This window comes from Bombina bombina, chromosome 8 (genome assembly GCF_027579735.1).
Source record: "Bombina bombina isolate aBomBom1 chromosome 8, aBomBom1.pri, whole genome shotgun sequence".
Lineage (NCBI taxonomy): Eukaryota > Metazoa > Chordata > Amphibia > Anura > Bombinatoridae > Bombina > Bombina bombina.
Window position 1 is genome coordinate 84,136,021 of NC_069506.1, and position 26,099 is coordinate 84,162,119.

At 38.1% G+C, this 26,099-nt stretch overlaps 1 protein-coding gene across 1 annotated transcript in view; it reads left to right on the forward strand.

The window, feature by feature from the left end:
- The first annotated feature begins 455 nt into the window (after positions 1-455).
- The window catches only part of LOC128638467 (cysteine-rich motor neuron 1 protein), a 157,367-nt gene continuing 131,723 nt past the window's right edge, over positions 456-26,099 (forward strand). The window contains exon 1 of the mRNA XM_053690427.1: positions 456-813. Within this exon, the coding sequence (XP_053546402.1) occupies positions 528-813 (286 nt within the window). The 5' untranslated portion in view covers positions 456-527. The remainder of the gene's footprint in view (positions 814-26,099) is intronic.

A 26,099-nucleotide genomic window follows, 5' to 3' on the forward strand; every position in this document is an offset into this window, starting at 1 on the left:
AAATGGATAGTTTTGCTTTTTTTAAATAACATTGCTGTGATTTTTTAGACTCCAAACAAAGCCCCAATGTTTTAGGAGAGTATACCTACTCCAGCTTGCTTCTGTTTGTGTAAAGGGTCTTTTCATATGCAAAGGAAGGAGGGGGGAGTGTCTAATATTTCCCACTTGCAGTGGGTGTTCCAGTAACCTTTTAAACAGAGCTAAACTGGAAACTTCTAAGTAAGTTTTTAAACGGGTTTAGTGTCTATTACATGCAGTTATATGAAAATTGGTGTATACTGTCCCTTTAATGTAATTTTAAATATTGTCAAAGAAGGGTGAATTTCAGTTTTAAACTTCATCCCCCCAAACACACACAAAATAGGTTAATCTATAACAGTGATTTGTTTACTTTCTAAAGTTCTAAAGTTCAGCAAACTTGTATGATTAAATTTCCCAGTACAAAGGATGCTTGCACAATATATATGAAAAGCTTGAAAGTACAACAGCCTTTTAGGTGTGTATTTCTTACAATATAATATTTAGAAATGAGATCTGAGTTAATTTTATTACTTGTTTTCTTCTCCATGGTACCACTGCATTATGGTTACAACTGTACAGTTTGTGACCAACGAAAATGCCCCCCCCATCCTTTAGATTGCAATGGTCACTTTGCAATAGACCCATGTGAATGTTGTCAGCATTGTCCCAAACAACAATGGGAAACATGTGGTGGTGAAAACTGGGAATTTGGATACTGTGGCAATAGTCTGAAGTGTGCTGCAGTCATTGGAGAGGAACTGGTGAAGCTACCCATGATGGGAATTTGCAAAGGTAAGTACAAGTACTATATTTAAATAAAAAAGCTAATTACACTATAAATGTAATGGTTATGTAAAACAAATATATTAAAGGACCACTAAAGTCAAAATGAAACTTTTCTTTTTATAACCTTATTTATAGTCTAGATTTAACATATACATAGGAAAACATACTTATGGCAATGGAGTGCAAGACACAAAATATTGGATTATTTGTTCTCCATGCAGAGATGATATAGTTTTCCAATTTTTAAAATATAATAAAGAACAAAAACAAAAAATAAACACACAAGTAAAATATGTTAAACTTAGTCAAGATCCGTCATGTAAATGGAAAACATACTTATGGTAAGAAAAACCCCATCATAAAAAGAATGACTATAACGCCAAATTATTTATTCTCCATGTAGAGGTGAGGATCTAGTTACTAGTTTTTAAATATAATAGAGAACAATTCAAAATATAAATGCACAATTAAATATGTTAAACTAACTTAATACTAAGAATAAATCAGGACATAAGCGAGGCTTAGATGAAAATACCATGCCGTATGGAGTAGGGTATTAGTCCCCCATTTCTTAAATGAACTTAATAAATATTAAATAGATTACAATAATGAAGATCGCAGCGACATAATACCCTTAGGCAAAGTGATTTCAAACTGTGTGAAAAGAGAGGGGAGAGGAGGTGGCCTCCCTTTATAGAAGCTGGAGTTTGTGACGTATCTTATATCTGGACAAGACGAGAGACCCGCACTCCTAGACCCACCGTACAACATTTAAGTTAAGGTAATCTGATCTGAAGGCCCAAGCATTGTTCTATTGTGTTTTAGATAACTGTCTAATCTGGGTTGGAGAATGGAGGACACCATTTACGACATAAATTTTCATTGAGAATAAATATTGAGTTTTAAAATGTTTTAAGACTTTGTATTTTAGTTGAGTAGTAGGAAGGTTTTCCATTTGCAGTTTAGGACAGTCCCAAACTAGCTGTATAAGATACAGGAGTGAGCTGAACATTTGTTACATTTATCTAATGCATGAAGCATGAAGTTTAGGCATGATATAGGCTTGATAAACAAGTTTAATCTGAGATTCCCTCAAATACGCTGAAAGTGTGATTTTTCTAACTCGGGAAAAACTTGAGGATATTTCTTGCAAGTCAAGGGTTATGTCTCTCATCTTTTGCCATTTGGCATTTAACTTTAGTAAGGATGGCTGTTCATAATGGGCTGATATCATATTGTAAATGTATGTAATTGAGTGTGATCCCTTGCTGTTATGCGGCATAGCTTGTCTATAAAAGAACTCGTTATAGTAATGTGTTTGGAGGATAGAAGAGACTGGACATAATGTCGACATTGAAAATATGCAAATATGGTGTTAAAAGGTATAGCATATCTCCCTTGAAGGTCCAGGAAAGGGAGACTTTGAAGAGAGGTGGGGTTTAGCAACTGTGTTACTGTAGTGAGTCCATGTCATTTCCAAATTTGGAAGGCTTTTGCAGTGTACCCTGGTATAAATTTCAGGTTACCCTGTATGGGTAGATATTTAGTTACTTGAACTATCTTAGCCAAGGTGGCCCAATTGTACCATTTAATGTTGGGGAGTCTAAGGCCCCCCATCTGTATCAGCACTGCTAGACTCGTCTTGTTGATCCTGTGCTTCTTATGGTTCAACACAAAGGAACCAAACATGGTTGATAGAGTTTGAATATCTTTCTTATGTATCAAGAGGGGGAGCATCTGGAAAGGATAAAAGATCTTAGGAAGAGCTGTCATTTTTAACAGGTATATTCTGCCATGTAGGAAAAGTGGAAGATTTTGCCAATGTCTTAAAAGGCTCCAGATGCTATCAATAGATTTAGTGATGTTTAGGCGGTATAAATGAGTGGGGTTAATGTGTAAGTGGATTCCTAAATATTTAAAGGACCCTGAGGTGGTTTTAAGGTTAGTGTGATGTAAGGTGGAATTGGTTGAATTTTGTAACCACTTAACCTTAGACTTATCAATAATAATTTTATACCCTGAGAAGTTCCAGAATCAGGACATGATGGCAAGTAGTTTTGTTATGTTTGTTGTAGGGCTACTGACATAGAGCTGTAAGTTGTCAGCAAGAAGAGAAAGATGGATGTTTTGCTCATTCACATGAAGACCCTGGCTATGTTGTCTTATGTAACACGCTAGTGGCTCAATGGCTATATCGAACAAAAGAGGGGATAATGGGCATCCCTGGCGTGTTCCTCTTCCAAGCTGTAATGAGGGTGAAACCATAAACAGAAAGCAGGCAGGCAACTGGTAGGTGGTTACCGGAGGAATTATAGTGTGCTTGCCAATAATGTGAAATGATTGCTAGTGTTTTTCGGATATTAATGACTGAGGATCGCTTCTTGACAAATCCAATCTGTTCTAAGTGTATTAATGAGGGAAGGACTCTAGCCAGTATGTCTGCTAAAATTTTTGTGAACATTTTGCAATCGCTATTTAATAACTAAATCGGCCTATAAGAGGAGGGCAAAGTGGGGTCTCTGTCAGTTTTTTGGTATTACACATATGTTGGCATTAGTGAACCTAGGATCTGGTTTTGAGTGTCCTGACAAGTATCTAGAGAACAGTAGAGATAAGGTGGGAGTAAGATCTGTGCTGAGAATTTTATAATGTTCGATAGAAATGCCATCAGGGCCAGCCACTTTCCCCAGTTTAGCATGTTTAATGGCCTGTATTACCTCTTGAATCTGTATAGGGGCATTCAGTGAAAACCGCTGTTTTTCTGTTAATTTAGGGATATTTATATTGCTCCAATATGTATATTGTTCCAATGTTTGTCATTCTCTACTATTGTTTGCTTAGCTTACAAAGAAGCATAGAAAGTGACAAATTATTTCATAATAGTGGATGTGTTGGTGTAAAGGTGCTGTCCTATTTTAAAAGATGGGATATTGGATTTAGGAGAGATGATCCTAACCATATTGGCCAACAACTTTCCCGCCTTGTTTCCATAACTATAACATTTTCTCTGTCTTTGAACATTGGTTGCCTGATCTTGTAATTGTATGTGTGTGTCCCTTTCCTGCTTTAACGTAGTATAATATTGTTGTCTATGCTGGGTTGTAGGATGATGTAGGTATTTGTTATAGGCTTCAGTAAGAGTCTTTAGCATTTGGGGACGTGATCTTTTTAGCTGAAGCTTTAACATGGGCTGTGTATGCTGTTATCCTACCTCTTAAGACTGCCTTTGATGCGTGCCAGAACAAGTCTACATTTTCTGTGTTGAGCATTTTCAGAGTTATTATCTACCCAATAGAAGTGTAGTTGCTCTCTAAAGTTTTCTTTGTTATATAAGTAGGATGGGAATCTCCATGTCTTGTATCTGGGGCCGTGAGTAATAGGTTCTAAGGTCAGACAGACAGGTTCATGGTCCGATAATGTGATTGGCTTAATAGTGGAGTGTACTATGTTGGACGTGATGTGCAGGGATGTGATAAAGTAGTCTATTCTGGAAAGGGTATGGTGGGATTTAGAGACACCCATGTAGTCTTGTTTGTCTGGGTTACACAGTCTCCATAGATTAAGCAAGCCTAAGCCATCTGTGAATTCCGTAATGAGTTTAGATTCCCTTTTTTGCTGTTGAGTGCATCTGCACAGACCATGAGTGTGTGTTAGTTCTAGGAATCTATCTAGAGGTGATGCTTGGGCTAAATTAAAATCACCACCCATAATGGTTGGAAAGTCGCTGCGTTGTGTAAGAAGTGACTGTAATGCATGCCAGAAGGAAGGACAATGTACATTTGGGCCATATACATTGCAAAGCAGGTATGTTTTGGATGCAATGTGGAGATTAGTGATTATATAGCAGCCCTTAGCATCTGTTACTGTGTCAGTAAAAGTAACTAGGAGACCCTTTCTGACGAGAATTGTCACCCCCCCCTTTTCTACCTTGCTGAGAATATGTTCGGTAGTGTATGGTTTGGTGCTGATAGTAGGAAGTTCATTGTACTCATTGTTGGATGTGCAGAAAGGGTTCAGCCAGACTAGAGGCCTAAACCAGCAGGTATGGGCTCTCACGCCATACATCTCCCCCCTACAGCAAGATCCTACCAGCTGAGAAAAAAAAAGGAATATAAACAGAAACATATTATATTCAAACATTATTGGAAAATATTTCAACACAAAAGGCTAATCCTAAAGCCGAAGCTTGGACACATGCATACAGTAACTAAACCTATTAATTTCAGCAATGACAGTAGTGAAACAAAAAAATATCAACTATAGGGGGCGGAGTTAGCCATCAAGGACACAAGACCTGTGTTACAGGAGCTCCTCAAATAGCCCTATAATTTTGTTTGCTTCCCAAATTAAATCTTAACATAGTTGTGAAGTCTAAGCAAGAAACTCATCTGGGTATGTTTGGGGCTAACTTGGAAGTATCTGGTGAGACATAACCTCCAACCTACGGTTTTTAATGTGGCCACGAGGATACCAGTATGACACACAACTTATCATGGCCGTAGTGCCCACAAGGCAATTAGAACTTTACAGTATTTACCAGCATCAAGGTTCTCACTTATCTGATAGACCACACGTCTGATGTTTACCAACAGGGCGAGTCTCAGTAAAAGAGGGCCGCAATGGCTGCAAACAGACTGCTGTCCGGGACATTGTGACCTTTGATGGATCATCTCAACAATCTTAAATGTCGGCTCTTAGAGGTGTGTCGAAATATGTTCAGGGATACAGAAAGTATGGAAAAAAGTAATTTTCCAGCCTCCAGTAAAATTTAAAAGACCTTTATTGTTTCCTTGCAGGGTCCATCATACAAGGTTGGTTTGTATGATGGACCCTGCAAGGAAACAATAAAGGTCTTTTAAATTTTACTGGAGGCTGGAAAATTACTTTTTTGGATTTGATATTGGGGTTTGGCTAACCCTTTCCTGTGCCCCAGACAGAAAAAGGTGCTGTCTTTCACTACTACATTAATACAGAAAGTATGGAACATAATTTGGAGTGACCGAAAGCAGTGCATCGCAATTTATTCACCTGTGGTGAAGTGGAAGATAACTGCAGTGATATCCCCGACTTCCAGAACCACATAGTAGCTGAATGTACCCAGGTTGGATCACTGGCCATAAAAATTTCCGAATCTCTTCTCCACATCTTGAAAAACGACTGCTCTTACAAACCAGAGCTGCACAGCATAAAAAAAAGAATATGGAAGCAGAAGACTGGTCTGCTATGGGAACAGCAGCGGAAAGAACTTTTGCTAACAACACACCCTCGGCTGCGGTCCCCATGCAGCATAACACAGGGCACAGTAAAATCGCCGGTGGTCTATAGAAGAAGAACCCCTCATATTTGCACGCTGGTACAGAGAACAGAGGCTTACATTTAGGACACCTTGTCTTAACTAGTGTTCATCTAGATGAGCGACAAGGAGTAGGTTGAGGAAGAAATGTAAACCGGGACTAACAACCATGCCTTATGAACGGTGATTCTGAACCTGTGAGAAAAAACTGCGAGCTATCACTATGGTTTCCATTTTTGCTATAGTAGGTTTTGGAGTAAGGCACTACGCTATCATACCCATGAGGACTTTATATCTGTGATAACAAGGATAGCTACAGCCTACAGGCTGCTCATAGTTACCCATGATGATAGTACCTACACCTCTTAGTTTTAGTGATGCTGCATATTTTATATTATTCTCATCTTCTTTAAATATGCTGCTATTTAAGCACTCATGCAACCTAATACTAGTTCACCCTAAGTTACACCTGCTCTTTTCAACAGACTCTATTTTGCGGCACATGTGTAATCTGCACCCTCTTTAGCTCCCTGGATAATTCAAATTCCCACCACTTGTAGCTGAGGGTTAGATGTATTAATATATGACCATACCATTAGTTGTGTCCTATATCCTTACAAAAGATTTATCAGCCATATACGAGTAAGATTATTGTTGGCTACATGCATTAACTTACAATAGACGGTGAGTATAAAGCCATATATACTTAACAGCTCACATATGTGCAGATACCTACTTCTGTATTGTTCTCGTATGCTCCCTACACTATTAGCCTGACCTATGTTTTTGTTTTGTTTTTGTCATAACTTCAGTAACTGCAGCTTAAATTCTTTGATTACCTATATATGCTATATTTTCAGAGCTATAAAGCCCAAGAATGATAGTCTGCACTATTTTTATTTGTTCAATAGATAAGAAAGTTAAGCCACATGCTATGGGGATATATGTTGTTTTAATAGGTTTCCTAATTAACTATATATAAGGCCAAGAGTGATCATTGTGCTCTTCTTGTTTTGGAAATTCATATTAATTAGAGTGGATTCGAGCTTGTGAGGGCCATGTATTGCTGATATTTCAGTAGCCTACAGCATGCATACCACCTTAATGTACCTCTGATATCCCTTTTATGTCCATGCTGAATGTCTGCCTATCAGTAGGTTATTATTCTCCCATTTCAAGTTATGATCAGCAATTATACATTGGCTATATTTATCTCAAGCACTAACAAAGGTAGCCCATTATTGAACTACTCTCAATAGATTTGGTGTATGGATGTTTCCATATTGTTTTAACTGGGTATGCCTCCCCCGGTGGTTTCATAGGACATTCAAACTAGTATTGACACTGCCATGTTGTCAGAGGCAGATATGACATGGATAATATTACTAAAAAGTTAAAACCTAGTATATTTGCTATATTCCAGGGAGATAGAATGCTTACTCCCTTTAGTACGTGGAAGCTACCCTTTGGGAATTATCTACTATTCTACATCTAGATAGACATACCATATAGCTGCAACAAAGGTACTGTTTGTGCTAGGTACAGTGTGTGATAGGTACGGTGTATGATAGGTACGATGTATGCTAGGTACAATGTGTGCTAGGTACAGTGTGTGCTAGGTACTGCATGTGCTAGGTACTGCGTGTGCTAGGTACAGTCTGTGCTAGGCACAGTGTGTGCTAGGTACAGTGTGTGCTAGGTACAGTGTGTGCTAGGTACTGCGTGTGCTAGGTACTGCGTGTGCCAGGTACAGTGTGTGCTAGGTACAATGTGTGCTGGGTACAGTGTGTGCTGGGTACAGTGTGTGCTAGGTACAATGTGTGCTAGGTACGGTGTGTGCTAGGTGCTGCGTGTGCTAAGTACAATGTGTGACCAATGGGAGGGGGGAGGAGAGGCGCTAAAAATAGCACTAGGGGTTAATGGTATTATGGAAAGGGTAAAATTACCTCAATATGGTGAAAAATATAAAAGACGTATATGAGTATTTTTATAAATGATAACAAGATGTGAAAATATCTCAACAATTTAATGTACATACAACCTTTTAAATTAAAGCGCACATGTCATTGTGCTTTTACATATAAACCACAGAAATAGAATAAAAATGAAATAAAAATGAAATAAAAACCGCCTAAGTGTTGCAACACTTAAAAAGTATATATTTGAACAATTAAAATTCTATTAAATACTTCTAGACTATAAAAATAATCATCTATGATAAAAATGTTCACAGTATAACAGAGGTTAAATCTTACAAGAGAAAAGGAAATTATAAGCACTAGAGGATGTGTAAACCCAACTTAACTAGTGAATTACCCTCCAAAAAAACAAATATAGCAACAGCAATATATCAAAAAATAAGTTAAGCGCTAAAAGCAAGGGTGTATGTGTATAATGATCTAATGTATAATAATATCCAGCACTGAAAATAATAAGGTTAATAATGTGGATGCGCAATCTCCAGGAAAATATAAAATTAATTATCTGATAATATCAATCGAATTATGTGTCCAATGTATAGAGGTAAACTAAAGCACAAACAATGTATCAATGGAAAGTTCCAATAAAAAAATTATTTAAAACACTGTATCAGGGATTATATGCAAACTAGACGATTACAATTTCTAAATGCAAAATTAAAACGAAGGGATATCTCCCTTAAACAGTAACAACTTCAAATGAACCCATTAAAATAAAATAAAATAAAACAGTCAGTACTTGCGCTTGTAGAAAATGTTTCAATCCCAGAGCAATAAAGTGAATCTTTTGCTTGCCGATAGCAAGTAAGGAGAAACAGATAAGCTTGTTTAGTGAGAGGCCGTGATCACCAAATGTGTACGGCTTGGCGTTACCGACTGGTAGTGAATGCGCCTTTTTATACGACTCTTACATGACCCCTCTGACGTCACGTGTGACAGTGACGTTCAATGTACTCGTAGCAGCCCCTATTCCTTAATAGAGAAGGAAGTCCTGGGGGATATCTAGAAAATCTTTGCGGCCACAGTGAGTGACTGATGGTATTTCTTTGTGCTTAGTAATAAGCGATGCAGACCATTGAGACTTGTACAGACTTTATAAGCCTTATTTACGGACTTTGTGGTCGCTATGTAGCGACTAGAAATACTGGATGTTGTTGGTTTCTGTGGTTGCTAGAAGCAACTGATGGATCCTTTAAATATAAGACTTGGCGGTCGTTCGTAACGACTGGAAGATCTTTTAATGCTGAACAAATCTTTGCGGTCACCAACATACCAACACAGGACTCCCCAGTCGCTACTAGCGACCGCACAGTTAATCATCACTAAGGATCTCTCAGTCGCCATTAGCGACCGCCAAGTCTTTCAACAAAGGACTCCCTAGTCGCAATCATAGAATGCGAGCTCAATCCAATAGGATTTTTCCTACCTTAATTCCGTTTGGCTGATAGAATTCTATCAGCCAATCGGAATTCAAGGGATGCCATCTTGGATGACATCATTTAATGGAACCTTCATTCGTCGGTTAGTCGTCGGCCAGGAAGGAGGCTCTGCGTCGGATGTCTTGAAGATGGACCCGCTCCCCGCCGGATGGATGAAGATAGAAGATGCCCGTCTGGAGGACCTCTTTTGGCCGGCTTGGATGAAGACTTCTGCCCGTCTGGAGGACCTCTTCACCCGGCTTCGTGGAGGACATCGGCCCGGTTGGGTGAAGACATCTCAAGGTAGGGTGATCTTCAAGGGGTTAGTGTTAGGTTTTATTAAGGGGGGATTGGGTGGGTTTTAGAGTAGGGTTGGGTGTGTGGGTGGTGGGTTTTAATGTTGGGGGGGTATTGTACTTTTTTTTCAGGTAAAAGAGCTGATTACTTTGGGGCCATGCCCCGCAAAAAGCCCTTTAAGGGCTATTTGTAATTTAGTATAGCGTAGGGCTTTTTATTATTTTGGGGGGCTTTTTTATTTTATTAGGGGGATTAGATTAGGTGTAATTAGTTTCAAAAACTTGTAATTATTTTATTATTTTCTGTAATTTAGTGTTTTTTATTTTTTGTACTTCAGATAATTTTATTTAATTTTATTTAATTGTAGTTAATTGTAGTTAATGTAGGTAATTAATTTAATGATAGTGTAGTGTTAGGTGTAATTGTAACTTAGGTTAGGTTTTATTTTACAGGTACTTTTGTATTTATTTTAACTAGGTAGCTATTAAATAGTTAATAACTATTTAATAACTATTCTACCTAGTTAAAATAAATACAAACTTGCCTGTAAATTTAAAATAAATCCTAAGATAGCTACAATGTAACTATTAGTTATATTGTAGCTAGCTTAGGGTTTATTTTATAGGTAAGTATTTAGTTTTAAATAGGAATCATTTATTTTATTTTTTTTGAATATTTTTATTAAGGCAAACAAGCAATTATAACAATCAAAGACTGAAGGGTAACATCTCCATAACAATAATACAGATCAATAGTCTTATACAGCAGTACATCATAAAGCAAGACGATAATTGGGGCAAGGTATCACCCTTCATCAATGCCTCTTTTCATTATGATTGAACACTCCGGCGTCTTCAATACAATAGAGATCCACTCATGGGACCTGATGACTGGGGCCAATCTGAAGACATCTTCCGAGAATTCAAAGAGTCCTCATCATATGTTAGGAAAACCATTAGGGTTACAAGCTTAGCCTAAGCTTACATGAACAACTTGTATATATTGTAGTATTTTAAACGGACATGTCAAGCAGGGTGGGGCACAATAAAGGGGGAAAAAAGGGAGGGGGAAAGAAGGAGGGGGAGAAAAGATGAAGGACTAGGAAGGATGGGGAAGGGGAGTAAGGAGAAGCAAGAAAGGGGACCAAGGGGCTATGCTTAAGAAGAGCGGGAGGGATTAGTGATCTGGCGAATATGAAAAGGGATGAGCAAAACTCAACCAGGCTACTACTACAGAAGGTACTACATATCAGTCTAGCCGTCACCTGGTCTGGGTATTTTATTCAAGTCATCCCCTCCTTTTTTATAGTCATCCCATAGGTACCAGATCGAACAGTAGAGATTGTAACGTCCTTCAACTCTAAGTGAGTATTCTTCCATTTTCTGAATATAGTCAAGGGTCTCCAGCACAGGTGTCAGTGTCAAGGGGGTGCATCTTGTCCATTGTCTAGCTAAAACTAGTTTAGCTGCCAGGAGAATAATAACGCAGAGTGAAAATATTTTTAATTAGATTTATTTAAATTATATTTAAGTTAGGGGGTGTTAGGGTTAGTGTTAGACTTAGGTTTAGGGGTTAATACATTTAATATAGTGGCAACGGTGTAGGGGGGGCAGATTAGGGGTTAATAAATTTAATGTAGGTTGCAGCGGTGTAGGGGGGGCAGATTAGGGGTTAATAAGTATAATGTAGGTGGCGGTGGGCTCCGGGAGCGGGGGTTTAGGGGTTAAACACTTTATTTAGTTGCGGCGGGGTCTGGGAGCAGCAGTTTAGGGGTTAATAAGTATAATGTAGGTGGCGGAGGTGTAGGGGGCAGACTAGGGGTGTTTAGACTCGGGGTACATGTTAGGGTGTTAGGTGTAGACATTCTCATAGGAATCAATGGGATATCGGGCAGCAGCGAACATGAGCTCTCGCTGCTTTCCGACTCCCATTGATTCCTATGGTATCCGCGGCCTCCAGGGCGGCGGATTGAAAACCAGGTACGCTGGGCCGGAAAAGTGCTGAGCGTACCTGGTAGTTATTTGATAACTAGCAAAATTAGTCAGATAGTGCCGAACTTGCGTTCGGAACATCTGTAGTGACGTAAGCATCGATCTGTGTCGGACTGAGTCCGGCGGATCGTATGTTACATCACCAAATTCTACTTTTGCCGGTTTGTAGGGTTTGATAACTAAGGTGAATCAGGCTTGCCACAAATACGCTGCGGAATTCCAGCGTATTTGCGGTTGACGGCTTGATAAATAGAGGCCAATGTCTTTTCAGTTATATTCACCTATAACAGTGGTGGCTGTATGGCGGAATGCGAATGGCAACAGTGTGCAAAAGTGCAAATGAACAAATAGGCTTGTCAGCGTAAACTTTGTTAGTGTTCCAAATATTGATTTAAGTTTGTGAATATCTTGATAAAGCCAGAACACCTGGCGAAACATGTTGATGAGAGTGTGATTTGCTCTGACACCAGAAGGAAACCAACAGTTACCTGCGTACGTATAGTACTGAAGTGCGGGAAATACTGAAACTAAAAACCATCCAAAAGATAACTTGTGCAAGTTAAGAAAAGGAACGCATTGCAACTTCTTGTACCTGCCCTCACTGTAACGGACATAGAGGAGTTAGACAGAGACCGAGGTTATAGGGTAAACCTACCTTCCGGAACTCCCCTCCCTGGGAATCTGCCGAAAACACGGAGGAAAAGCCGTCGTGAGCATTTGAAAGTCAGGCAGAACGCTGAGAAAAGATTAGCCCTGTTCATTTATAAATAAGGGTAAAAACACCTACCAAATAGCTCTATATTCACAAACGTAAATGAATATTTGGAACACTAACTGAGTTTACGCTGACAAGCCAATTTGTTCATTTGCTCTTTTGCACACTGTTGCCATTCGCATTCCGCCATACAGCCACCACTGTTATATGTGAATATAACTGAATTTGAAAAGACATTGTATCAGACGTCTTCTTAACGGTTTCATTGCAAGCACTGATCCACATTTGTTACATTGTTTTTGCTTACGATACAGGTTAAGATATATGGTTAATATTTAACCTCTGTTATACTGTGAACATTTTTATCATAGAGGATTAATTTTATAGTCTAGAAGTATTTAATAGAATTTTAATAGTTCAAATATATACTTTTTTAGTGTTGCAACACTTAGGCGGTTTTTATTTCATTTTTATTCTATTTCTGTGGTTTATATGTAAAAGCACAATGGCATGTGCGCTTTAATTTAAAAACTTGTATGTACATTAAATTGTTGAGATATTTTTCACATCTTGTTGTCATTTATAAAAATACTCATATACGTCTTTTATATTTTTCACCATATTGAGGTAATTTTACACTTTCCATAATACCATTAACCCCTAGTGCTATTTTTAGCGCCTCTCCTCCCCCCTCCCATTGGTCTCATATTATTCACTATCTAGGAAGACGATAGTTGGAGAAAGAGGCTTAGGGGCTATTAACTCTAGCGCTTATTTATTTAACTTTTTTTCTCTAAGTACAATGTGTGCTGGGTACAGTGTGTGCTAGGTACTGCATGTGCTAGGTACAGTGTGTGCTGGGTACAGTGTGTGCTAGGTACAGTGTGTGCTAGGTACAGTGTGTGCTAGGTACAATGTGTGTTGGGTACAGTGTGTGCTAAGTACAGTGTGTGCTATGTACTATGTGTGCTAGGTATAATGTGTGTCGGGTACAGTGTGTGCTAGGTACAATGTGTGCTAGGTACAGTGTGTGCTAGGTACTGTGTGTGCTAGGTACAATGTATGCTGGGTACAGTGTGTGCCAGGTACTGGGTGTGCTAGATATGGGTGCACTAGGTACTGGGTGTGCTAGGTACAGTGTGTGCTTGGTACAGTGTGTGCTAAGTACAATGTGTGCTGGGTACAGTGTGTGCTAGGTACAGTGTGTGCTGGGTACAGTGTGTGCTAGGTACTGGGTGTGCTGAGTACAGTGTGTGCTGGGTACAGTGTGTGCTAGCTACAGTGTGTGTGCTGGGTACAGTGTGTGCTGGGTACAGTGTGTGCCAGGTACAGTATGTAATAGGTACAGTGGATGCCAGGTATAGTGGGTGCCAGGTACGGTGTGTGCTGGGTACGGTGTGTGCTAGGTACGGGCTTGTGGCAGGTACTGTGTGTGCTAGGTCCTGTGTGTACTAGGCTTAGGGGCTATTAACTCTAGCGCTTATTTATTTAACTTTTTTTCTCTAAGTACAATGTGTGCTGGGTACAGTGTGTGCTAGGTACTGCATGTGCTAGGTACAGTGTGTGCTGGGTACAGTGTGTGCTAGGTACAGTGTGTGCTAGGTATAGTGTGTGCTAGGTACAATGTGTGTTGGGTACAGTGTGTGCTAGGTACAGTGTGTGCTAGGTACAGTGTGTGCCAGGTACAATGTGTGCCGGGTACAGTGTGTGCCAGGTACTGTGTGTGCTAGATATGGGTGCACTAGGTACTGGGTGTGCTAGGTACAGTGTGTGCTTGGTACAGTGTGTGCTAAGTACAATGTGTGCTGGGTACAATGTGTGCTGGGTACAGTGTGTGCTGGGTACAGTGTGTGCTTGGTACTGGGTGTGATGGGTACATGGTGTGCTGAGTACAGTGTGTTCTGGGTACAGTGTGTGCTAGGTACAGTGTGTGTGCTGGGTAGAGTGTGTGCTGGGTACAGTGTGTGCTGGGTACAGTGTGTGCCAGGTACAGTGTGTAATAGGTACAGTGGGTGCCAGGTATAGTGGGTGCCAGATACGGCGTGTGCTGGGTACGGTGTGTGCTAGGTACGGCTTGTGGCAGGTACGGCATGTGCTGGGTACGGCGTGTGGCAGGTAATGTGTGTGCTAGGTCCTGTGTGTACTAGGTATTATGCGTGTTAGGTACTATATATGTTAGGCACTGGATGGGCTAGGTGCTGTTTGTGCTAGGCGCTGTGTGGGCTAATAGCTATATGTGCTAAATACTATATATGCTAGGTACCGCATGTGGCGGGTACTATATATGCTAGATTTTGTGTGTGCTAGGTGCTATGTGTGCGACAGGTACTGTGTGTGCGACAGGCACTGTGTGCGACAGGTACTGTGTGTGCGACAGGTACTGTGCGTGCGACAAGTACTGCGTGTGCTAGGTATTATCTGCGTGAGCTGGGTATTGCGTGTTCTAGGTAATATTGTCCTGGGTACAGTGATTGTTAGATGTGGTGTGCGCCAAGTACAGTGTGTGCTAGATACGGCCTTTAGATCTTAGTGTCTTCCCAATCTATGTTTTCTCCTCTTTCATGCTGCTACGTTTTGAGACTGAACAAAAGGTTTTGCTCTAAGAGCCTCTAGTTATTTACCTCCCATGTCCCTTCCATCTGTTTATGGAGTATTAAAATTTAATTTACATACACTAGCTCCGCACCCCCCCCCCATTCACATTCCGAGCCCACATCAGGGTTCAATTTAGGTGAACTATTTTCACCCCACACTCCCTCATCTTACCCACTCCTCCCTTTTGATCACCTTCCCTAAAAATATTATATTTTATCAGTGTCTTGACACTAACCTTAACTGGACCTGCGTGTCCGTTCTACTTGTATGTGTCTATTTGGTGCAGGGGTCCTGCGTGTCCCCAATTGTTACTTATACTTTTGAAACTGAATAAAAATATTAAATAATAAAATATCAACTATAGAGAAGATTTTAACAGAAGTCTTCCCAAGTTCTATTAGTGGGCAGAGCATTCCGGAGAAAAGGTTCCTATCAAGCTTGTGCGACAGGTCTGGAATTGTAAGGGCAAATAAATAAATTGCCATGTTAACAATTAGGGTAAAATAGAGTTTATTAGACATTTGTCTCATTACACCAGGGATCCTATAGATGTAAAGACAGCAGTAGCCTATCGTCTATCATTTTCCTGTTTCTCTGTGTCCAGGTATACTTGCAGTATATATATATATATGTGTCGATGGTGTGTGCACTGTAGGCACGCAGCAGGGCTAGCTTTTCCTGGTAGTTGAGGCACTTGAATATGACCTGGAGGGGTCTGAAATAAGATATTGTCTGGTCCTATATGATGAACCCTTTCCACATCCAGTGAAGACAGCCAGGATCCTTTCCCAGCAGCCTAGGAAGCATCAGTGTTGTGAACTCCAGTAAGTCTTTACTCTTAATTGACTCAGACAATACAGTGGTTATTGTGTCTGCTATGGTTTTCAAGGTCATCTACCTTGTCATGTAGAGATTTATTCTGGCCCAGGAGCTGTCTGATTGAGGTGAATGCTGTGGTTTGCCTGTCTTCCATATCAGAAATGCGTAGTACTGCTTGGGTAAGCCTTGTGGAGAACTCACTTGTGAGAGTGTCCATGCCTGCTTGGAGTGACTCCATTTTATGTAAGAAAAAAGTTTTAAGTTCTTTCAGTAGCGTTAAGGAGTCATTGACAGTTGAATCTGCAGTTCCTGGAGAGGGGGTGGGGGGTTCTGCATGTAATCTCTACTGCATGTCTTTGCTTTTTGTTTGATTGTTTAGCCTTAGAGGTAATTTTCCCTTCCAGTGTGGTAGGCATTGCTTTGAAATATTTATCCACCTTCATACGAAATTACAGGTCAATTGAAGAAATATAGTGGTAAATTTCAGCTACAATTTTTGTAAAGTGCCACTAGATGGCACTGCAGGACTGTGTGTCAGCTTCGGATGATTCAGGTACAATAGCAAGCAAGCAAGAAAGGAAAAGAATACACTTGAAAGCACTCACAGGTCACTTATTGAGTGATATTAATATGAAGAAATCAAAGAATGAAATCCAAGATTAGAGGAGACACAAACTTAACTATAATTAAAATTTAACTTTTATTGGGGTTTGAAAATAAAATAGGAAAAGCTTTAAAAACACACTTATGTAGCGATTGTAGTCTGTTTGGCTTTTCGTGTCACTGTACAATATACTTAGAATTCTTCTGCAGACACTCCTATGTGTAATTTCGGTTGCCGTTAATTAACCTGCTTGTATTCAGTTGACTAAAAGTGTATGTTTACACTTATAATAAGTGTAAGTTCTATGCAGGTATAATTTATAGAGTATCTTTGATTGAAAATTTCTAGTGGTGAGAAGGTAGTTAGTATGTTCGTAAAAAACTGGAGTTCAAATAATATTGTAATAACATTTACATTAGTCTTCAACAATCTCTAAAGGTTATATTCAAGGAGTGGTGGCTAGATTATCAATCTATCTCGCTTGAGCAATTATGCTGCAGATACGTACAGACTAAATAAATTTAATAAAGAACTTTATCTTTCATATGTTCAAATAGCAGATTCTGAGTATGCTATTTATTGCTTGCTCAGTTGTATAAGAGGTTGGCTGTATCTCTAGACCCACACACATGCGTGTCACAGTCTAAGTTTTTCTCATATACTCTGTCAGTAATTCATCAAAGTATTTGTACCTTTAGAGTGTGCCGACATTCGCTGCTATCTGTGTATAATATACTCCTTAGATTAAGTATGACCGTTTTCAGTTAAGTTAGATATATTACCAGTTTTAACCATCTACAGAATATAAAAGAGCAGTTTTTAAGTATAATCTTTATTCGCTCGGTTGTCTGAGAGGTTGACTATATCTCTATTCTCACATATATATGTGTGTTTCAGTCTGAGTATTTGGTAATGATACAGTGTCTCGAATACACTGTTATGTAATAGTAATTCACAAGACTGTTTGTGTATTAGCCTGTGCTGATGTCACACCCACAAGCATATCAGAGATTAACTATGTCTCTGTTCCCACACGTATACATATTTCAGTCAAATTATTAAGTAATAATACAGTGTCTCAAATACACTGTTAAATACTCGTAATTCACAAGATTTTTTGTGTATTAACGTGTGCGGATGTCACACCCATATGCATATCACAATCTAAATATTTTTCATCTGCTATGTTATGTATCAATAATTCAGCAGAGTGTTTGTGTATTGGAGTGTGCCGGTATTTGCTGCTTTCAATGTATAATATACTTGTATGTATCTCAAATTAAGCAAAACCGTTTGTCGTTAAGTTAGGTATATTTGACAATGTTGTAATGACCCAACTGCACATGTGTGACCGTAGTTCACAAGATTGTTTATGCATTAGCGTGTGCCGACATTAGCTACTTTTTTTATGATATGCTTATGTATACCTCCGTTTTGAACATAAAGGTAACCCGTGAGATTCGGTATACTGACTATACTAACGGCTGTAACCGTTACCTGCCTGAAAGAGTAATATGCTCTCAAGCGTTCTCAAGCACTAGGTTAGTTAATAAAACATGATTGCCAGTGACACTTAGCTAGCCAGATAAATGTTAATATTTAAGCATTAATAGCCATCAATAGACTTTGGATAGATACAGTGAAAAGACTACAGTAATTGAATCGGTAGCTTAAGGCTTACTAAAAACACAGGAGCTCCTAGGACTCCTCACCATTGCCCTAACGTCCCTGACATGTTTCGCCATGTAACGTGGCTTTTTCAAAGGTGAACGCGCCGCTCTGTAGTCGGCTATTTAAGGCTGCTGACCACTCCTTGAATATAACCACCACTCCTTGAATATAACCTTTAGAGATTGTTGAAGACCAATGTAAATGTTATTACAATATTATTTGAACTCCAGTTTTTTACGAACATACTAACTACCTTCTCACCACTAGAAATTTTCAATCAAAGATACTCTATAAATTATACCTGCATAGAACTTACACTTATTATAAGTGTAAACATACACTTTTAGTCAACTGAATACAAGCAGGTTAATTAACGGCAACCGAAATTACACATAGGAGTGTCTGCAGAAGAATTCTAAGTATATTGTACAGTGACATGAAAAGCCAAACAGACTACAATCGGTACATAAGTGTGTTTTTAAAGCTTTTCCTATTTTATTTTCAAACCCCAATAAAAGTTAAATTTTAATTATAGTTAAGTTTGTGTCTCCTCTAATCTTGGATTTCATTCTTTGATTTCTTCATATTAATATCACTCAATAAGTGACCTGTGAGTGCTTTCAAATGTATTATTTTCCTTTCTTGCTTCAGAAATCAATGTTATACACATAGCACCAAACTTAGCCATTCAGTTGGCTGATAATACAAAAGGCCTCACAAGTTGGCCAGATATTAAATAAATCAGGTCCTATATATACCTGTAGTGCCATTGGTAACCCTTTTTTTCACAAACAATAGCAAGCAAGCCAGAGACTGTTTGTGGTGGAGTACAGGAGAAACCTACTGCTGTGATCCTCAAACACAGTTATGGTGAAAATTATCAGTAGATGAGTACAGTACAAAACACTGTGTGTTAAGAGGTTAAAGGTCGCGCAACATACGGTTTCCCAACTGTGGGCTGTGAAGCAACTATTTATTCTGTTAGAATTGGCTTATATATACCTGTAGTGCCATTGGTAACCCTTTTTTTCACAAATTCTAGTTCCAATACCTGATTCTCAGGTTTCCTTCCAATAGAGCACACAGTCAGACTGTTATAACACAACAGTTATTATTCTTGCATATATTCCATTATGGCATCCAAGTGGGAGCAAGACAGACTATCTCGACAACGTAAAAGAGAAACTGATCTTAACGATGTATTTAAAAATCCTTCAACTAACACTCTAAACATACAAGATAAAATGAACTCAGCCCTCAAGGAAATTCATAAACTTATGTTCAAACAAGACAAACATTGGTGGAATCACCACTTTTTTGAGAAATATATAGAACTTAAGCTTATTCCCAGAGGGCTGAGGATACAACTGTTTCCAGCATTTGAGTTCCGAAATCCCCATCATAACATAGAATGGGAAGATGCACTATCTGAGTGCTCAACAAAATTAATGAAAATACTTATCAAACATGACACAGAAGAATATGATCTCTTAGAGACAAAGGTTCAAGAACTAAACACTCAATTACAAGAATTTGAGACGCTAACAGATTTTGAGCAAACCTACAAACAATACCAAAAGGAGTTAGATAAGTATGAGAATGAAATAAAACAAACCAAACAAGGCAAACTGAACAGGGATAAAACTGATTATGAGAACAAAAAAGTTTACAAATGGAAAACTAAAATTAACTTCAATAGAGAGAGACCATCAAGAGTAAATATAGTTCAGAGTGATGTGTCTGACATGGAAGGGGAAGAGTCAGAAACTCAGGAATCAGACACAGAACCATCAACATCAAACTCAGAAAGGAACGTAAGAATAACACGAGGAAAAAGGAAGATTTTTTTAGGAGCAGGCGCCTCTTCACACACAGACACACCAGAAGAGGCAGGGGGCAAACCAAAAAGGCAAAACAAAAGTCAAACAACGAACAAGACAAACAACAGGAACCGAAAGCCTTACCAGAGAGCTCCGAGCCCCTTCTCACAAATGAGACTGACTCATTAAGAATAATAAACCTCTCCCAAAAATTACTGTCAGAAGCACACAGATCTCTATTATCTAAAGGAATGTCTTTCTGTCCCACTTCGAATCTTGATAAATTTGAAACCATTAAAGATGTGCAGCTGTTTGTTCGCAAGATAGCTTTAAAAAGATTCTATAGTGGTAGATCAAATTCTAGTGATGTAACATCTATCCATCAGTGGTCTGATGAGGAAACATCCACCCTGGAAATGATGGAATCTTTATTATCTGAAAATAACCCAGAGGAAGAATTGGAATCAGAGTCATCTAAAGAAACAAAATGGAGGGACAAGATATCAAACAAATCCACTTTCATGCCTAAACTCAAACAATGCCCTCAACTTCAGACATTCACAGATGTGGTTTGTGAACAAATAACTAAATTACCAAATACACAAACTGAACATAACTTGTCACATGAGGAACAGAAAGCACTGTATGAGATTAAAAACTGGGACGATGTCATTATTCGCAACTCTGACAAGGGAGGCAACATTGTGCTATGGCCAATCAACATGTATAAACAAGAGACGGACAGACAACTCAAAGATACCTCTTGCTACAAGAAATTGGGATTTAATCCCAACCAAATATTCCTTCAAGAATACATGAATATTCTAAATATGGCAAAATATGACAATATCATTACAAGTAAAGAATTCCAATTCTTGAAAGTGAATGATCCAACAGTGGCAACCTTCTACTTGATCCCTAAAATTCATAAAAATAAAAATCATCCGCCGGGCCGTCCAATTGTTTCAGGTATCAACAGCCTTACTGAAAAAGCCAGCAGATATATAGATTTCAGATTAAGAAACTTTCTTCCCCAACTACCATCTTACGTACAGGACACAACTGATGTCCTTATCCAACTAGATAATGTACATCTATCATCAACAACATGGCTAGTCACGGCTGATGTGGAATCATTATATACATGCATCAAACATGAACTGGGAATTCAAGCTGTTAAGTGGTTTCTAGCAATGGGTTCAGAAGAAAACCCTGCTCACAATGACTTTATTTTGCAATTATTAAAGTTCATTCTCACACATAACTTCTTTACATTTAACAATAGTTTTTACCTCCAAACTAGGGGTACCGCGATGGGTACTGCCTTTGCTCCCACCTATGCCAATCTCTTTCTAGGCTGGTGGGAGCACAAATATGTTTTCTCAGATGACAACACTGACAACCTAAACAAAATCCCATTATGGATTCGTTACATTGATGACGTGCTCTTCTTTTGGGAAGGCACCAAAAACGAATTAGATACATTCATGGCAAGGTTGAATTCTAACAATATTAACATCAAACTTACATATGAAGCTGATCAGACAAAAATCAACTTTCTTGATCTTCAAATCATAAAAACTGCAACAGGTACATTAGCAATGGACGTTCACCGCAAAAGTACAGCTACCAACAGCTTACTTCATAGTACAAGCTCATATGCTCCTAATACAATTAAAGCTCTACCAGGAGGTGAATTTCTCCGAATGAGACGTAATTGTTCCACTGAGGACAATTACAAACAGAGAGCTAAAGAGGTTACCGAAAGACTAATATCCAGAGGATATAGTCGTAGATCCATTAAAAAAGCAGAATCTAAAGCCAGAAATACATCTAGACGGGACCTACTAAAAAAGAAAAATAAATCTCAGCAAGACCAAATTAGATTCATTTCTACTTACAATCCAAGGAGCACCCAAATTGTGAATATCCTACAAAACAACTGGCACATACTAACCTCTGCTCCGATTTTATCACGAATCATGGGAGATAGAGTCCATACGGGATACAGAAGAACTCGTAATCTTAAGGACTTAATCAGTCCCAGTCATCTACAAGGTCCGAAAACCAAGGGAGCATTTAAACAAGGCTCATTCAAATGTGGTACCTGTAGTACATGCAGCTTTATTATTAAAAAAGAAGAAATTTGTGATCGATTCAACAAAAGGCATAAGATCAAATCTTACATCAATTGCCATACAGAGGGTGTAATTTATGCCCTGCAATGTAAATGTAATATGTTCTATGTTGGGATGACAACGAGGAAAATCAGAATAAGACTTCAAGAACATCTGAGGAATATTAAAAATGCTGCTAAAGATGCACAGGAGGGTAAAAATGTGACTTCTGTAGCATGCCATTTTCTTAAGCGTCACAATTCAAAACAATCGGATCTCAAATGCTTTGGTATTGAAAAGAAAGAATTGGGCATAAGAGGCGGAAACTTGGAGAACATGTTACTCCAAGCAGAGAGTAAATGGATCTTTCTATTGAATACTGTCCAACCCTATGGACTAAATGAATTCAATAACTTTGTCTCGTTTTTATAAGAACCTCATGTAAACACCTTGTTACAGTAAAGGAAATGCTTTTATCAAATTGAATACTACCAAATTATGTAGATAAAATGTGCTTTTTCAATATCACCTCTAACAACCAAGGGGAAACTATTGAATTATCATAAAGCTCAAAATCATAATCCCCTTTTTTCCCTTTCAAGACAGTAAATTAAATGAAATTCACAAACTCACACACGTTTTGTTTCACCCTTCTAATTCAATTTCACAGTAGTGCTTTCAATGGATTGTTTTAGACAATTCTTTATTTAAAATTCACACAAAAATATCTTGTGTCACTTTAATTTGTTATTTTATAAATGTTCCAAAAATAATGTTTATGTGGGTTGACCCTATAAACTAGTAGATCCTGTTTTAGATACCCAAACAGGAAATATTCACTCTAATATTCATATATGTATTCAACATATGCACTATTAATCACGTTAGAATGACTAATTTCACAATGTTACACACTAGTATTAGCTAAGACAGCTTACACAACAATTCACATTTAAATCTAATGATTTAAATCATGTATCACTCACTTATGTATCCCAAATCTGATAGGGAGCTCAAAATTCTGAAATAAAAAAGTAATTTTAATAATGCATCAAAGCAGAGTAGTCGCATGTATGATAATGGTAACATTTCGTAGTTACATAACATGAGTTAATCACACGCTGCAATGTTACTCTGTTGTATCCATAACAAAACAATTGCTTTGCAACTCTATGCAATCTACCAATAGTGGTATGACAGCAGCAACTCAGTTCAATCTGAGTTTTCTTTTATTTACTTACAATCCCATGTATTGTACGGAGACAAAAGAATTGATACAAATACATTATAAGATCATATTTAATTTCACCAAGTTAGCAACATGTTGATACCAACAGTAAAATTAATTTAGGTAGAAAACTATGTAAATCTAATCTAAATATAAAAGTATTTAATTACACGGAGTTTAACAGACATCGTAAGATAGTAAATTCAGATTCTCCACTCCCAACTCTAATAAAATGAAAGTTCAATCTTAAAATCATGCCCAATCCTTCTGTTGGTTAAGAAACAGTTAAATTCTATCGACGATAATTCACCAACATCCACCTATCTATGACGAATGGTTATACCTTACATCGATAGGTCAGTTGGCAATGATACGCCCATTGGGGGTGTGACAATCAGCAGCCTTAAATAGCCGACTACAGAGCGGCGCGTTCACCTTTGAAAAAGCCACGTTACGTGGCGAAACATGTCAGGGACGTTAGGGCAATGGTGAGGAGTCCTAGGAGCTCCTGTGTTTTTAGTAAGCCTTAAGCTACCGATTCAATTACTGTAGTCTTTTCACTGTATCTATCCAAAGTCTATTGATGGCTATTAATGCTTAAATATTAACATTTATCTGGCTAGCTAAGTGTCACTGGCAATCATGTTTTATTAACGAACCTAGTGCTTGAGAACGCTTGAGAGCATATTACTCTTTCAGGCAGGTAACGGTTACAGCCGTTAGTATAGTCAGTATACCGAATCTCACGGGTTACCTTTATGTTCAAAACTGAGGTATACATAAACATATCATAAAAAAAGTAGCTAATGTCGGCACACGCTAATGCATAAACAATCTTGTGAACTACGGTCACACATGTGCAGTTGGGTCATTACAACATTGTCAAATATTTAAACTTTGAGATACGAGTGTGTGTAAATACAGACACAGCCAACCTCTTATATAATTGAGCAGGTAAATAAGTATTATACTCAGTATCGGCCTTTTTAGTTCTGTAGATGGTCACAGCTGTTAGTATACCGAACTGAATGGAGATCGGCTCTGTCTAAATGGAGATATATACAAATTTATTACATTTATAAAGCAGCTGACATCAGCACACGCTAATACACAAACAGTCTAGTGAATTACTACTACATAACAGTGCATTCGAGTCACTGTAATTATTATTAAATATTCCGACTGAAATATGTATATGTGTGTGGAAATTGAGACATAGTTAACCTCTCAGACAACTGAGCAAATAATACTATACTTATAAACTGCCCTTGTATAATCTATAGATGGTCAAAGCTGGTAATATACCTAACTTAACGACAAACGGTTTTGCTTAATTTGAGATACATACAAGTATATTATACATTGAAAGCAGCAAATACTGGCACACTCCAATACACAAACACTCTGCTGAATTATTGATACATAACATAGCAGATGAAAAATATTTAGATTGTGATATGCATATGGGTGTGACATCCGCACACGTTAATACACAAACAATCTTGTGAATTATGAGTATTTAACAGTGTATTTGAGACACTGTATTATTACTTAATAATTTGACTGAAATATGTATACGTGTGGGAACAGAGACATAGTTAATCTCTGATATGCTTGTGGGTGTGACATCAGCACAGGCTAATACACAAACAGTCTTGTGAATTACTATTACATAACAGTGTATTCGAGACACTGTATCATTACCAAATACTCAGACTGAAACACACATATATATGTGAGAATAGAGATATAGTCAACCTCTCAGACAACCGAGCGAATAAAGATTATACTTAAAAACTGCTCTTTTATATTCTGTAGATGGTTAAAACTGGTAATATATCTAACTTAACTGAAAACGGTCATACTTAATCTAAGGAGTATATTATACACAGATAGCAGCGAATGTCGGCACACTCTAAAGGTACAAATACTTTGATGAATTACTGACAGAGTATATGAGAAAAACTTAGACTGTGACACGCATGTGTGTGGGTCTAGAGATACAGCCAACCTCTTACACAACTGAGCAAGCAATAAATAGCATACTCAGAATCTGCTATTTGAACATATGAAAGATAAAGTTCTTTATTAAATTTATTTAGTCTGTACGTATCTGCAGCATAATTGCTCAAGCGAGATAGATTGATAATCTAGCCACCACTCCTTGAATATAACCTTTAGAGATTGTTGAAGACTAATGTAAATGTTATTACAATATTATTTGAACTCCAGTTTTTTACGAACATACTAACTACCTTCTCACCACTAGAAATTTTCAATCAAAGATACTCTATAAATTATACCTGCATAGAACTTACACTTATTATAAGTGTAAACATACACTTTTAGTCAACTGAATACAAGCAGGTTAATTAACGGCAACCGAAATTACACATAGGAGTGTCTGCAGAAGAATTCTAAGTATATTGTACAGTGACACGAAAAGCCAAACAGACTACAATCGCTACATAAGTGTGTTTTTAAAGCTTTTCCTATTTTATTTTCAAACCCCAATAAAAGTTAAATTTTAATTATAGTTAAGTTTGTGTCTCCTCTAATCTTGGATTTCATTCTTTGATTTCTTCATATTAATATCACTCAATAAGTGACCTGTGAGTGCTTTCAAGTGTATTCTTTTCCTTTCTTGCTTCAGAAATCAATGTTATACACATAGCACCAAACTTAGCCATTCAGTTGGCTGATAATACAAAAGGCCTCACAAGTTGGCCAGATATTAAATAAATC